We start from the raw sequence: 16,194 nt of genomic DNA on the forward strand, positions 1-16,194 counted from the left end.
GCCCTTCCCCAACACACACATCCTCTACCCCCAACACACACATCCTCTACCCCCACCACTTCCACCCTGGACCTTAATTTCCTTTGCATCAAATGGGTAATCTCCACCTTTCCAAGGTCTGGCGTGTGTTTCCCCCGCATCCAAGAAGGGTTGGCCTGCAGGAAGCGCCTCTCCCTTCTCTCTGTCTCTGCTGTTCTTGAACTACGACATAGCTCCCATACTTTACCCCAGAGTCAGTGTGAATATACACGTTCCATCTCTCTTCTGCCCATTATTCCTTTCAAGGGCAGGGTCCACGCATTCTTGCTCTTATAGATAAGCAAACTGAAGCTCCTTCCCCTAGGTTTTAGCATCGTGTCTTTTGCAAAGTGCCCTGACCCAGGGATGGCTCAGTGGTAAAGAACCTGCTTGCAGTGCAGGAGACGTGAGTTCAATCCCTGGGTGGGGAAGATCCACTGAAGAAGGAAAGGGCAACCCACTCCAGTATTCTTGCCAGAAAAATCCCATGGACAGAGGAGCCTGGCGGGCTACATGGGGTCGCAGAGTTGGACACGATTGAAGCAACTTTGCACACAAAGTTTACTAGAGTTGGTTCACTTGTAAGGTTGTAAGGTTCCTGGGCAGGCTCTCACTGCCCTGAGTACTCAGTGGGTTGCATTTTCATAATCACAGGAAGAGAGGGGATGGGGAGAATATCTTCCTTGTCTTTCTTGAGTAGACATCATGTTTCCCTCATCAGTTCCTCCCCCAGGTAGGGCAGGGAAGTTTTCTTGTCCCTATATGGTCCAGCCAGCACTGTCATAGCACTCTGGAAAAATACTTCCAGGTCTCAGTACAATAAGGGTCTTTCATTTTGAAAAGTCACCTTTCCATAAATGATTGTTTTTTGTGTGCACACAGCATGTTTTGAGGGTCATTAACCTGAAGACACCACGGAGCAAGTTGTAGGCTTTATTCGCTACTACTGTTTTATTGTTTGGGGGTCATTGTGCAAAGAACATGTCTTCAGGGCCAAAGTGCATGTTTTGGGGGTTACTAATTAACTGAGCTCACTGGGCGGGATGTGAGTCTCACCCCTCCATTGTTTTGTTTGGGGGCTTGTCTGTTGCATAGTTTAACTTGCTGAGCAAGTTGTCCTGATTTTATTGTTCAGCATCCAATCTGGCTTTGATGCTAAGGGGCTTCTTTTGCTCTGTGAGTGAAGCAAGCCCATAGTGCTTCAGAATTTTTTCATTATTTTCTTGAGTGATCATTAGTCTTATTGTGGTCTCTCAAATCCCCCTAAAGTTCCCTCCTTAGTGGGGTTTCTAAGCTAACGTTTTGATTATCCTGCTCTATCCCTGCCCCATGGGCAGAATAGCCTGGAGGGCTACAGTCCACGGGTCACAAAAAGTTGGAGACAACTGAGCGTCTGAGCACACACATCCCTGCCTTTCCCACAGTAAGTATCATCGTCAGGCCCAACATGCTGCACAAACAGGCGCTTCATACAGATGTCCTCCCTTTCCTTCCAGGCAGTGGTGGTGACTGACGGGGAACGCATTCTGGGCCTGGGAGACCTGGGCTGCTATGGCATGGGCATCCCCGTGGGCAAGCTGGCCCTGTACACAGCGTGTGGAGGCGTCAACCCGCGGCAGTGCCTCCCTGTTCTGCTGGATGTGGGCACCAACAATGAGGTAATGTGCTGCCCTGGCCGGGAGCTGGAGGGTATCGGCTGGGCTGGGGTGGGGAGCACCCTTGTGCAGTGATCTGTCTACACAGCATCAGGCTGTTCTGCACAACAGGTCAGTAAACCCAAGAGATGGGGTGCTGAAGCAAGGAATGCAACTTTATTTATTTGGAGAGCCATCTGAGAAGATGAGAGACTAATATCTCAAAATAACCATCTTACAGGGGCTGGAATGCCAGGTTCCTTTGTAGCTCAGAGATGGGGGAAGTGAGGAAGCAAAGTAAAAAGACCAGTAATCTTGCAAATATCTCCTAGAATGGCAAGCCTCGGGCAGGGGATGTGTTCATTTCTTCCTTCCAGCTGTCCACAGGTGGACAGGGTCCTGAACAAAGGGACTTTAGTTTAGCAGTCAGGCAGAGGGGCAGGATTCTCTGAAGCATGCCATTCTATTTTTTACATTTTTTTAAAATAATAACAAAAGCAGAAGAAAGCAAGTCAAAGAAACAGTTACAACATGGACACAGAATTGGCTTTTCCCTACAAGGGGGCTGTTTCTCTCTGGGGTCCTCTTTGCTAGGACACTTCACCTGCACAGCAGTGACTCAAAGACCTCTCTCCATCCTGGCTGCCCACCCCGCCCTCCCAGCCCCACTGTCCTACCCCTGGGTCTTCTTGCTCCCCTCGCTCCTGCCAAGGTGCCCCTGCACAGGCTTTCTGTGCTGCCTTGTTCTGGTACCCCAGGCAGTTTCCATTACCCTGGTAGCCTCTCTCTCTCTCTGATCCATTAACCAAGAAAGCCACTGAGGTGGGAGTGGCTGCTGGGCAGTTTTTTCAGCATTTTAGAGGTGAACTACCTCTGTAAAGAACTTTCCCGCTGGCTCAGTGGTAAAGAATCCGCCTGCCAGTGCAGGAGACACAGGTTGGGTCCCCAGGTAGGGAAGATCCCCTGGAGAAGGAAATAGTAACCCATTCCAGTATTCTTGGCTGGGAAATCCCATGGACAGAGGAGCCTGGCAGGCTACAGTCCCTGGGGTCACAAAGAGTCGGACATGACTTGGTGAGTAAACAACAACTACTACTTCTGTAAAAGGATTAAAACTCGAAGCACTGAGGCCAAAGGCTGAAATGCCTGGATCAGGCACATGAGTGTCCTGTAAACCCATGGGGAGAAACTGACCCAAACTTTGGCTGCAGCCTCCCCTGCAGGCTTCTGGGAGATTTATAGTTTAAGGAGCTCAAACCCCAGCCAGGAGTTTTTCTGCTCTGGGTACCACCACCCTGGGTCACATTCTTCATGCTATATGCGATTCATAGCCCTGTGTCTTTGTGTCAGAGAACATGAAAGAACTCCTTCTTAATGACATCTATCTCTGGATTTAAAATCTGTGCATGTCCATCTGAGAAAAATCCAGAGAAGTATTAAAAATAAAATATTAGTCACACAATCAGTAATAATCATTGTTTGCAATTTGGAATATTTCTTTCCAGCCTTACCCCCACCAAATTTAGCTTTTATAAAAGCCAAATTAAATACGTGATGATTTACATGAAATCTCATTTAGCTGATGATTGGCTATTGAGACTCGGAAATCTGATTTTCTCGAGAAAAGAAACAAAGTAAGTTTATATTGCATATACAATTTTGTTTCCTGCTTTTTTAAAGGTAGTGTGTGTCAGCAGCCATTCTTCCACAATGTCGTTTACATAGCTGCCTGGTGTTTCGCAGTGCACATAAGAAACTCTCCACTCTTGGACACTCAGGTTGTTTCTGTCTTCTTGGAAATATAATTGTGCTCTCGTCCCCATTTTTGCAGATCAGTCTTCCTGTCCTTGATGATTTCCCAAGGATAAACTCCTACAAGCAGAGATATTGAGGCAAAGAGAATGGTCATTGTCAGAAAAGCTTATACTGTTGGTATCCTGTGTGATCTTTCTCAGGAAAACTTGTCATGGCTCTTCCCAAGGTCTCCTTCCCCTCTGGACACCACACAACACTCTCATTTCTAAACAAGAATATGCACTGTAGCCCCTAGTGAGAAATGATGCTTATTCAGGTTTCATCCCCAGATGCAGTCAAGTGAGGGAGACGCAGACAGACCTGGCTTCAGGCTGGGAACCCATGGGGGTGGGAGGGGCTGGTGGAGGACAAGCCGGCAGCCAAAGGGCTGGGCTGGGAACACGGGCCCTGACCCCCACCCCTGATGGCCAGGGAAGTCCCTGTATCCCTCCAGACTCCAGCCCTGCCAGTGAAACTGGAGCCTGGGCCAGGTTACCGAGTGCGCTCCCACATCCAAAGCACTTCTCCACATGCCTCCCCACCAGCCTAGGAGCAGGGCAGCTGGGCACTGGGACACGCCTTATCATTGCTCATCAAGACCAGTCTTTAAGATCTGCCCCGTGCTGTGGTTTCCCCTGCCCAACCAGATGCCTGAGTTTTGCTGAAATTGTCCCTCGACCACAAAGAACATGTGCGGAAGCCGTGTAAATGTGGATGAGGAGAGCAAACTCTGTGTTATTATTCCCACCCATCACCTCCTGCTGTGTTCCAACTGGATTTAATCGAGACCTTTCCCCTCTCTCTCTCCTAAAAGCTGTTTCTAGACGAGAAATGGAATGGTTTGAGGTTGATCCTGAGGCCATTGCATCCCTTGGAAGGGTGTTGGCTGCCTTTAGCAGGTGTCTGACATCCTTTATTGTTAAAAGTCCAGCACCCAGCAATGATGTGCTACAGTTTCGAGTGGGCCTCAACTTGTAACTACCAGGGTCTTCACCAGTGGCTCAGATGGTAAAGAATCCACCTGCAGTGCAGGAGACCTGGATTCAATCCCTGGGCCGGGAAGATCCCCTGAGGAGGGCATGGCACCCACTCCAGTATTCTTGCCTGGAGAACTCCATGGACAGAGGGGCCTGGCGGGCCACAGTCCATGAAGTGGCAAAGAGATGGACATGATTGGACAATGGCACTACTACCACTTGTGACAAACCCATCAGAAAAGGTGGTGGAAAGTAGGAGTAGCCATGGCCCTTGCATGGACCACCCTGGTTAAGTCTGACAGTAACCCTATCGGTGGAGCATCAGTTATTACCCTCTTTACAGCTGAGGAAACTGAGGCCCAGAGAGATGAATTTCCCTAAGATCTGCTAGAAACAGCAGAGATCTTGGAGGCAGAGCAGTGAGTGGTCCTGGAGAGAGATCTTAGTTCCCTGCCCAGAAACTGACCCTAGGTAATCTGGATGAAAACCAGGAGTCCTAACCACCAGACCACCAGGGGCTAGAGGCTAGAAGCAAAGTTCCCTGGTTCTTTCCCTCATCTGAAAGCAAGAATGTTTCAAGGAGGCAAACACTGTCATAACAGGTACAAAGTTCACAGAGAAACAGTTTGTTTATTAATATTTAAGACAGAAGCAAGGCAGAAATTCACACCTGGAGACAAAGAGAATAGGCATCCTCTCTAATGAGGTGCCTGCCAGGCTCCTCTGTCCATGGGATTTCCCAGGCAGGAATACTGGAGTGGGTTGCCATGCCCTCCTCCAGGGGATCTTCCCACCCAGGGATTGACCCGAGTCTCTTGCCGCTCCTGCTTTGCAGGTAGATTCTTTTCCACTGAGTTACCGGGGAAGCCCTCTCTAATGAGGAGGAGTGCGGGAAGTCAGAAGATAGGCAGAGATGCTCCTGGAGAGGAGTGCAAGAATCCTGAGTGAGGCGCGCAGTAGAGAGGTGACTTAAATCTCTTACATAGGACGGTCCTTTAAGGCCTTTGTTTGTATCTGGCCAATTATTTTGTTTCTTTTTTCACATGGGACTTGTCCTAGGACTCTTCCAAGATATGAGTACAACTTTTTGTTAAGATGGACTCCACCACAGAGGCCTGCAGGGGTATGTCCACACTTATTATGGGCTGGCACCCCCTCCCTTTGTGACCCCCGAGGAGCCTTCCTGAGCACGTGCAGACAGGGAAGTTTTCCTGACCTTAGGAGTGGTCACCCGAGTAGTCACCTTCCCTCTTCACTTCAGCAGAGCTCAGCTCCTGCAGCTCGCTTTGTCCCAGGAGTGTCTGGGTGAGAGCAAAGCTTCAGATTCCCTCCACTGGACAGACCCCAGGTGTCCATCCCAGGGGCCCGTCTACCTCCTGCCTCGGCAGGAGGGGGCCTAACCACCTGTGTCCTCTTCCCCACACCACCTGCCCAGGTTCTGGTCACTTTATGAGGAAAAGGCACTTCTGGACTTGTAGAGTTTGTATTCCTAAAATGACTTCAGCGCGTTATTCAGAATTCTAAAGGAAGAAGGAAGCGGCCTTTCTCCCACTATGCCACATCTGTGCCCCATCCCACGTGTCCCTGTGCATGTACATGGATGTCCTTGTTGCCAAGTTGTCATCACACCGTACCCCTAATTTTGTTCTGATCTCTTCAGTGAGAATTATGTTGTCAGCACTTTCTCTTTACTTATTTTTTTCAAGTTTATGAAGTGTTTAGTAGGTGTCAGGCACTCAGCGAGGCTGCGGGAGATAAATGAGAGCCAGGCGTGGGTGGACTGGTCTAGCTGTCCGAGTTTCAGCATTGTCACCTAATGGATCATTTTAATGGCTCAAGGGGTACAGCTACTCAAAGTGTCTGCTTCCCCCCCCACCTCCCCTGTGGCTTTTGGCCCCTGCATCACCTCTCCTTCTTGGGTGTGGAAGGTAGAGAGCTTCCCCTGGGCCTACTCCCTCCTGTTAGAAAGGACCAGAGAGTTCCCCAGCTGGAGGACAGAGCACACCCTGACCAGGCAACACTATTTGTGGGAGAGAAAGCAGTTCTCACCCAGTCCCGGGAGACCTCAGCCGTCACCCACAGTGTGCCAGGACCTTGTATGATTCGGTCTCATTTCATTCTCATGCCAGCTATATATGAGATATTCAGTTCAGTTCAGTCTCTCAGTCGTGTCCGACTCTTTGCGACCCCATGAATCGCAGCACGCCAGGCCTCCCTGTCCATCACCAACTCCCGGAGTTCACTCAGACTCACATCCGTCGAGTCCGTGATGCCATCCAGCCATCTCATCCTCTGTTGTCCCCTTCTCCTCCTGCCCCCAATCCCTCCCAGCATCAGAGTCTTTTCCAATGAGTCAACTCTTCGCATAAGGTGGCCAAAGTACTGGAATTTCAGCTTTAGCATCATTCCTTCCAAAGAAATCCCAGGGCTGATCTCCTTCAGAATGGACTGATTGGATCTCCTTGCAGTCCAAGGGACTCTCAAGAGTCTTCTCCAACACCACACTTCAAAAGCATCAATTCTTCAGTGCTCAGCCTTCTTCACAGTCCAACTCTCACATCCATACATGACCACAGGAAAAACCATAGCCTTAACTAGACGGACCTTAGTCGGCAAAGTAATGTCTCTGCTTTTGAATATACTATCTAGGTTGGTCATAACTTTTCTTCCAAGGAGTAAGTGTCTTTTAATTTCACGGCTGCAGTCACCATCTGCAGTGATTTTGGAGCCCAAAAAAATAGTCTGACACTGTTTCCACTGTTTCTCCATCTATTTCCCATGAAGTGATGGGACCGGATGCCATGATATTCGTTTTCTAAATGTTGAGCTTTAAGCCAACTTTTTCACTCTCCTCTTTCACTTTCACCAAGAGGCTTTTTAGCTTCTCTTCAGTTTCTGCCATAAGGGTGGTGTCATCTGCATATCTGAGGTTATTGATATTTCTCCCAGCAATCTTGATTCCAGCTTGTGTTTCTCCCAGCCCAGCATTTCTCATGATGTACTCTGCATAGAAGTTAAACAAGCTTGGTCTCCCCATTTTACAGCTGAGGACACTGAGACTGAATCGTGCTAACTGTTTTCCCCAGGCCCCACAGCTCTAAGTGTCGGAGCGGAGATTTGAGCCCAGGTTCTCCCTGGCTGCCAGAGTTGCCTTGTCTACCATGGCACACTGCTCCAAGATGTCAAGCATCTGTGTTATAGGCTGGGTGATGAAGAGTGGGAAAGGAGATGTTTCCCACACTTCGGGTTCCACAGACAGTCAGGATCAAACTAAGGCTTCGCGATGCCATTTTCACAGTCCTCCCCCGGCAAGCAGAGGTGAGCTCCCTCCAGACTATCTTTAAGGAAGTCACAAAGAGGCCCCCCTTGGGGAGATGGAAGACAGTGATCTCTCTCTTTACAGACACATTCACTACGTGGTGTCCCACCTTAGAGGTCTTTTTGAAAATAACCAGTTTGCAAGACTTTTCTGCTTGAAATTGAGGGGCACATCTCTTGCCCAGAGCAAGCACGGGAGAGGGAGTGCCTGCTTGAGCTACCATCTCTGTGCCAGTTCAGGGAGGATGCTGCAGTGAAGGCTTGTGTCCAGAACAACTAGACCAACTGTGTGTGTGTGTCTATTAAAAAAAAAAAAAAACTGAGGCAAAAGGAGCTTTAATCGGAGTCAAAGAAAACACCCCTCCAGGTTTCCTGTTGAAGGAAAACATCTGTGTCTACAGCCCTGAAATTCTGAGTCACTTTTACCTGCCGACACCAAGGAGGTCTGGAAAAATAAATATATGAAGCATGAGCGCATGAGGGAGGGGCATCCCATGATGTTCCAAACGCCAGGGAGAGGGAGCCCCGCCCCATTCAGCAGGGCACCTGCTCTGGCCCACCCCCCCACATCCCCCACCCCCACCCCCCACCCCTAGGCTTCCTTGGTGGCTCAGAAGGTAAAGAATCCACCTGCAATATGGGAGACCTAGGTTTGATCCCTGAATCAGGAAGATCCCCTGGAAAAGGGAATAGCAACCCGCTCCAATATTCTGGCCTGGAGAATTCCATGGACAGAGGAGCCTGATGGGCTACAGTCCATGGGGTCACAAAGAACTGGACACAACTGAGTGACTAACACACACACACACACACACACATACACACACACACACACACACACACACACAAGGTATTAGATGTCAATGCTTCTGGCTCACCCTCCCTGGTTTCACACAGGGAAAGGGGCCCCAGGGCAGAAATGACTTCCCTCAGATTTAAGTGCAAACCCAGCGCTTGTCCCACTCTGTGCCAAGGATTCTATGGGGCAACCTGGGCTTGGCTTCTCAGCCCTGGCTTTTTCTCCTGCCCACATCTTGAGCTTTGATGGAGTCTCCCCTCAAGGAGACGCTGTGAGAGTCTCTGTGGGGCTTTGATGGCGTCTCCTCTCAAGGAGACTCTGAAAGAGTCTCATCGGAAAGACTAAAGAGGCGGGTGGAGGAGACGGATCACGGGCAGAGCCTGGTCGTCGGTGCCTTGGGGGCTGCTGGTTGCCGAGGCAGCATGGGATCGCCCCCAGAGCCGGAGTGTGAAGGACTCCTCCCTGACAAGACTGCCGTCACTGCGGATAATAATGTGGTTCACCCACAGCGCCTTCAGGCACTGGCTGTCTGTGCACCTGTGACCAGTGAGGAGGCCCAGCCTAGGATCGTTGTCGCTTACCCTTGGGTTGACCAAGCTTCCAGAGAAGTACGTGGTGGGCACAGCTGCCACCTGGAGGGAGAAACAGCCCTGTGTCCACACCTTGGACCCAATCCCATGACCTCCTCAGAACCCCAGATGTTCTCTGAATAACACCTTTGTGTGCCTGTTGCTGTGCAAGATAAGTATTTTTCCAGACCAAGATGACACAGCTGGTGAAGAGCAAGCCATTTTGTTTTCCATGACATTTAGTCTCCAAGATTTTTCACCTTGAAAAGTCAGAGCCAGCATATATTAAGTTAACCTTAATAATGCATGCCAACTTGTGTGTGCTAAGTCGCTTTAGTCGTGTCTGACTCTTTGCAACCCATCGACTGTAGCCCGCCAGGCTCCTCTGTCCCTAGGATTCTCCAGGCAAGAATACTGGAGTGGGTTGCCATACCCTCCTAAAGGGGATATTCCCAATCCAGGGATCGAACACAAGTCTCCTGCAGCTCTTGCATAGAAGGCAGATTCTTTACTGCTGAACCACGAGGAAGCCCACATTCCAACATACATTAGGCGCAGGCAAATACTGTTTGAGTCCACTTATACGAGGTACCCAAAATTGTCAAATTCATTGAGTCAGGACGTATATTTGGTAGGTGCCAGTGGTCGGGGGCAAGGGTGGTGAGAAGGGAGAATGGGGAGTTAGTGTTTAATGGGGACAGAGTTTCAGCTCGAGAAGCTGAAAAATTTGGGAGATGGATTATAGTGAGAATTCTACAATAAGGTACAATTGTGGTACATTAAGTGGTACTTAGTGCCACTGAACTATACAGTTAAACATGGTTAAAATAATATGTTTTATATTATGTGACTTTTATCACAATAAAAAAAAAAACTGAATGCAACACGAAGAAGGAAGAGCTATGAAATTAGGGTTTGGAGAGAGAGATTAAACAGCAAGAATGAGCATTACGATGATTATTTTGGTACCTGGCTTCAGTTATATCTGAAGTCAGTCTACGTCTATACTCTTCAGTTTTGTGATTCAATAAAGTACTTTTTTTCCCCTTCGAAAAAAAAAGTCAGAGCCAGGCAGACACCCATGGACACACTCAACTCCCATGGCAGTGGAGAAAGTTCTGGTCCACCTGGTTCATCTACTCTGCTTTGAGTAAAGCCTCAACCTGAAGTTACAGTTGTAGACTGACTTAGTGCCAGCGGGAACTTGGCGACAACCTAGCAGAGAGAACGCAGCGGGCTTGGAGCTGAGGACGCTGGTCCCTCCTGGGAAGACCCCATGCTCTAGTCATTGCCAGCCTCTTGCTTCCACCAGATTCATTTTGTGAACATAGGCAGTTCACTTAACCTTTCCGGGCTTCAAAAACTCCTTTGGAGGAAGCCAATCCAAGTGATTTCTAAGACCTGCATAGTTTGTGGGTTTGTTTTTTTTTTTTTTTGACCTGCGTAGTTTTTAATTCAGCATCTCCTTAGCCCAGTCATAATTGCAACTCACATCATAAATGCTTTTAAATGGCCTGCCATGCACAGCACTATAAACATCACTAGGGAGACGCATGTCAATAAGGACCCTTTCCTCAAAGAACTTATGCAGTGGAGATCATTGTAAGTCAACTATATTTCAATGAAATATATAGAGAAATAATTATTATCGCCACTGGACAGAGAGGCAAAACGAAGCAGGGGCGAGTCCCCGGAGTCTCAGAGCTCATTAGGTGACAGAGCGTGAATGCGAACCCAGGCGCGTCTGATCCCAGAGCCCTCTTTATGTCACTTGGTGGGACACAGGGTGAATTGTTCCATGTGAGACAGTGTGGAAGCTCCACCCTCTGCTGTTCATGAGAAGCCATTTTCATTCCTGCCGAAGGACCACCAGCTGACTGGAGACGTGGACACGGCGTTTCCCCAGACCCCACCCCGCTGTTGCTGCTCCCCAGCCGGGTCAGCAGCACCAGCTGGAGCTTCCAGCCACTCCTGGACTCTCAGGAGGACCAGGGTAGGGGTCAGGAGCCACATTCCCTGGTCCCTGCAATGTTAAACGATGGGGTAGAAAGGGCACCATCAGGAGATCCAGTCAAAGCAAGGCTCAGTTTCAGCTTTGCTACTTTCTGGCTGTGTGAGCTTGGATAATTTACTTAAACCCTTGAACTCCACCTTCCTCATCTGTAAACTGGGCATGAGAGCATGCAAGACAGAAGGCTCGAACTACTTTTTTAGAAAAATGTTTGCATCATATTCCACACATGGTTTCTTTTTAATACTTATTTATTTATTGGCTGTGCCAGGTCTTACTTGCTGCCTTTGTGCAGCACATGGAATCTTTAGCTGTGGCATGCAGGATCTAGTTCCCTGACCAGGAACTGACCCCGGACCCCCTACACTGAGAGCTCGGAATCTTAGCCACGGGACCACCGAGGAAGTCCCTAATCAAGCTACTTTTGATTCAGAACAAGTGAATTACTCGAAAGTTCTGTACAAGTATGAGAAGCTATAGTTTCGTGTCATCTCCACATAGAAACTTTCTCCCCAATTTTTTGGTGCACTTAGTTTTGAAATATTTCAGATATAAAATGTTTTATTATAAATAAAATAAGTACTATAAAATATCAAGACTTTTTTCAAAGCTTCCTAGCCACTTTTATAACTCTACTACTTCATTAGGGTTAACCCTTCATCTTAAAGGCAGATATACTGAGAAGCTTCTGGAAAATTCTAAAATTCTTCAATAACACTGGAGCATTGGACTTGCCCCCAGAAACCACATATGCAGCACCAAGAAAGCCATTCTTGGCTGCCTAATGTACCACTGAATCAATCTGTCTCTTGGAAACATGACAAATTATAACTTACCGTGGACCCTTTCGTCTCTGTAAGAACTGAAAAAAGTGAATGTTTCCTGCACATGCCAAGAGTTATACCATTTTTATCATTCTGTGTCTGCCTTTTCTGAGTTGATGTGTTTCAGACAGATGACACTGGGATATCTGTGCAGTTTTGTTTCCCGCTTTTTCCATTTTAAATCGTCTCATTCCTGTCTGTCCAGGGGTCTGCACAGGCCTAACCCAATTTCTGTGGCCGCTTACTTGTCCATCTTGTTGTTCATCCTCATTCCCTTCTTCGGTCCCCTTGGCTGGATGTTTGCTGTCTCTCAGTGGCTTTCAGATGGTCATTTTGTGAAAGTGGCCGGTGACAGGCTATATGTCCCATTCGCATCATTTGCCCACACGTGCACGTCCACGCATGTACACACACACACACACACACACACACACACACACACACACACAACTGCTAGAGCAGAGTCCTAAACAGTCTCAGGGATACATAACCCAGGAAGTGAAGAGACTGAGAAATCAAGTTTAGGTCCCACGTTTCTCAGATGTAGCTGTGTGGTTCCTTGGAGAAAGTGTTAAATCCACCTCATATATGTGGACTGAGGATTGGGGGGTGAGGGGTTGGGAAGGTAGATATTTCCTGACCTTTTCTGTCCCCTACACTTTCCCCCCACCACCTCCTACAGCACCATCAAGACAATATGGACCTAGACTGGTGTCTTAAAAAGGATAAGTCAATTCTGGTTGATGCGCCGAAAAACCACTGAAGCAGCTTGGCCCAGAGGTTAGGATCATGGCCTCTGGAGCTGGCAGCCACGAGTTTGAATCCAGATTCCTCCACTCACTAGCCCCAGGACTGGTCGAGTCTCTTAACCTCGCTGTGTCTGGCCCTCCTTCTGAAGTACCCGCCACATAGGAAGCACTATGAAAGTTAAAGCTGCTGCCATTACTTTACAGCATATGTTATGATTCACAAAGCTTTTTCACATATATCAGTATTATTTCATTTCCTCATCACCATCAAGCTGGGCAGATGGTATCTTATTCCCATCTAACTTTACTTTGTCAACAAAGATCCATCTAGTCAAAGCTGTGGTTTTTCCAGTAGTCCTGTATGGATGTGAGAGCTGGACCATAACAAAAGCTGAGTGCCAAAGAATTGATGCTTTTGAACTGTGGTGTTGGAGAAAACTCTTGAGAGTCCCTTAGACTGCAAGGAGATCCAACCAGTCCATCCTAAAGGAAATCAGTCCTGAATATTCCTTGGAAGGACTGATGCTGAAGCTGAAACTCCAATACTTTGGCCACCTAATGCAAAGTACTGACTCACTGAAAAAGACCCTGATGCTGGGAAAGACTGAGGGCAGGAGGACAAGGAGACGACAGAGGATGAGATGGTTGGATGGCATCACTGACTCAATGGACATGAGTTTGAGCAAGCTCCAGGAGTCGATGATAGACAGGGAAGCCTGGCATGCTGCAGTCCTTGGGGTCGCAAAGAGTCAGACACGACTGAGCGACTGAACTGAACTGAACAGATGAAAAGAAGGCTCCCAGAGGTCACATGATTTACCTGAGGTCACATAGCTAGTCAGTGCTGGAGCTGAGACTTGATGCCGAGCCCCTTGAGGGCAGGACTCATGACATGCTTGTCTCCGAATCCTGCAGGAGCAGTCCAGATGGAGATTTGAAGATAACACAAAACCGTGACCCCAAGGAGCTCATATTTAGGGGTGTGTGTGCTAAGTCGCTTCAGTTATATCTGACTCTGTGACCCAATGGACTGTAGTCCTCCAGGCTTCTCTGTCCATGGGGATTCTCCAGGCAAGAATACTGGAGTGGGTTGCCATGCCCTCCTCCAGGGGATCTTCCCGACCCAGGGATCCAACCTTTGTCTCTTACATCTCCAGCATTGGCAGGCAGGTTCTTTACCACTAGCGCCACCTAGGAAGCATATTTGGGGAAGGAGGACACAAAAACATAATTTCCAAAAACCTTAACACACAAAATTGCTTCCTATTTCTTCACCAGGTGCTTTTTCCTGCTTTTACCTCCAGCTCCCAGTCTTTCTTTGTGTTGACCTCTCAGCCTGGAGGGCCCAGCCCACCTGGCAAAATCTGTCATTTTTTTTAAACGTTTTATTTTGTGTTGGGATATAGCTGATTAACAATGTTGTGATAGTTTCAGGTGAACAGTAAAGAGACTCAGCCATGCATATACATATATCCATTCTCCCCTAAGCTCGCCTCCGATCCAGGCTGCCACTTGGCATTGGGCAGAGTCCCATATGCTTTACAGGAGGTCTTTGTTGGTTATCCATTCTAAATTCAGCAGTGCGCACATGTCCATCCCAGACTCCCTAACCACCCCTCCCCCAAGTCCTTCCCCTACTCTGCTCATCTTTAAATGCTGACCATTCCTTCCATGTCATCATCCCCACTCGGCCCTGGTGGGAACTTCTCCGCTCCTTCTCTGCCACCATGGGCCACACTTTGTGCTGAAGGAACATCTATCTGTAGCTGAGTTTACTGACTCATCAGCTAACCTTCAGTAGACTGAGCGCCTTGAAGGCAGAGACCATCTCTTACCCACAAAGCCCCTGAGAGACCCAAGAGCAGCAGGCCGTTAGCAGGTCAGTAAAGGGTCAGGAAATGTGTCGTGCATGGATAAGCCCGCAGCTTCTGTGTAGGCATGTGTGTGAGGGGTACAGGAGAGGCGGGAGGGGCCGTCAGACCAGTGCAGACACAGACGATGGGGGCACCTGGCACGGGGCTGCTTACGGCAGGCTTCTTTCCTGAATGGAAAATGCTGGCTGTATCAGTCTCTCCTTGTGTCCCCAGGGCCTGGCACAGTGCCAGGCACATGATGGATATTCAGTAAGCGTTCACGGGAAGGACAGGAGGGAGGAAGGGAAGGTTTCCTAATTTGAGTCCAGATCAGTGACTTTGGTTGCGACCCAGCACTTCAATCCAGATGTTGCCTGTGGCAGTTCTTAACGGGGTCAATTTTTGTCCCCTAGGGAGACATTTCAGTTCAATTCTGTTCAGTAGGTCAGTCGTGTCTGACTCTTTGTGACCCCATAGACTGCAGCACGCCAGGCCTCCCTGTCCATCACCAACTCCTGGAGCTTACTCAAACTCATGTCCATTGAGTCAGTGATGCCATCCAACCGTCTCATCCTCTGTCGTCCCCTTCTCCTGCCTTCAGTCTTTCCCAGCATGAATCTTTTCCAATGAGTCAGCTTTTCGCATCAGGTGGCCAAAGTACTGGAGTTTCAGCTTCAGCATCAGTCCCTCCAATGAACACCCAGGACTGATCTCCTTTAGGAAATTTCCTTTGGGGAGACATTTGGTGGTGTCTAGAGACGTTTTTTGATTGTCACAACCTGGGGCGGTGCTACTCCCTTCAAGCGGGGAGAACCTGGAGACCCTGCTGCGTTAAGTATTCTACAACATGCAGGTTCACCTTCCCATCAAGGAATTGTCCAGGCCAAAGTGTCCATGGCATTACTGCTGAGCAGCCCTGGGATGAACCCAGAGCCGCAGCCAGAGGCTGGAAGACTGTAGCAGAGAGTCTTGCTAGTTCCGGCATCCTTGGTTCCTAAATTCCAGACGCCCTGCCCAGAGGTCCACGCTGCGTCAGCACCGGGGAGCACCAGGGGAGTGGGAGGGGGGGACAGATGCCCCCCAGCCCTCCTCACTGCCCCCTTCCTGCCAACCCAGGACCCTTCACGAGACAGATGCTGTCTGTTGCAGGAGCTGCTCAGGGATCCCCTGTACATCGGCCTGAAGCACCAGCGCGTCCGCGGGCAGGATTATGACGACCTTCTGGACGAATTCATGCAGGCTGTGACGGACAAGTAAGTGGGTCAGCCCGCCCCTTGTGGAAGAGGATCGTTAAGACATAGGATGACTAAGTCAACACAGGGTTTGGCAGAGACGCGTGCTTTTCCAGATGGTCCAAAAATTCCAACTTGACCCCGTGTCCTTGGAAATCTCAAAGCCAAACGGGCTCACTCTCTCAGATAATCTTGGGGAGCTGAGAAGGGAGAGAAGGGGTGACGGCTGAAGGCCCTGTAATCGGGGGACAGTTAAGTATCTGATGTCATGAGAGGAAACCTCCCCCCCCCCCACCCCGCCCCGGGCCAGCTGCTCTGGGCTCCTGGCAGAAATAGAGATGTTCTTAGTGTTGGGGGAGAGAAGTGTGTTCTTCTGATGGAATGGCCTGCAAGGCAGCTGGCCTTGTTAGCTGTCA

The 16,194-nt window shown here is 49.0% G+C and overlaps 1 protein-coding gene and 1 non-coding gene across 5 annotated transcripts in view; both read left to right on the top strand.

Annotated features, from left to right (window-relative positions):
• ME3 (malic enzyme 3) overlaps window positions 1-16,194 on the top strand; it is a 235,287-nt gene that overhangs the window by 166,976 nt on the left and 52,117 nt on the right. For all 4 annotated transcript variants that reach the window (XM_069564842.1, XM_069564844.1, XM_069564843.1 and 1 more), the window contains exons 6-7: window positions 1,515-1,676; window positions 15,696-15,799. In XM_069564842.1, the coding sequence (XP_069420943.1) occupies window positions 1,515-1,676; window positions 15,696-15,799 (266 nt within the window). The remainder of the gene's footprint in view (window positions 1-1,514; window positions 1,677-15,695; window positions 15,800-16,194) is intronic.
• On the top strand, window positions 3,200-3,269 carry LOC138427368 (small nucleolar RNA SNORD30). The gene has a single exon (XR_011251972.1). It is a non-coding gene; the product is annotated as a small nucleolar RNA SNORD30 (small nucleolar RNA).

Source organism: Ovis canadensis, chromosome 21 (assembly GCF_042477335.2).
Source record: "Ovis canadensis isolate MfBH-ARS-UI-01 breed Bighorn chromosome 21, ARS-UI_OviCan_v2, whole genome shotgun sequence".
NCBI classification, from domain to species: domain Eukaryota; kingdom Metazoa; phylum Chordata; class Mammalia; order Artiodactyla; family Bovidae; genus Ovis; species Ovis canadensis.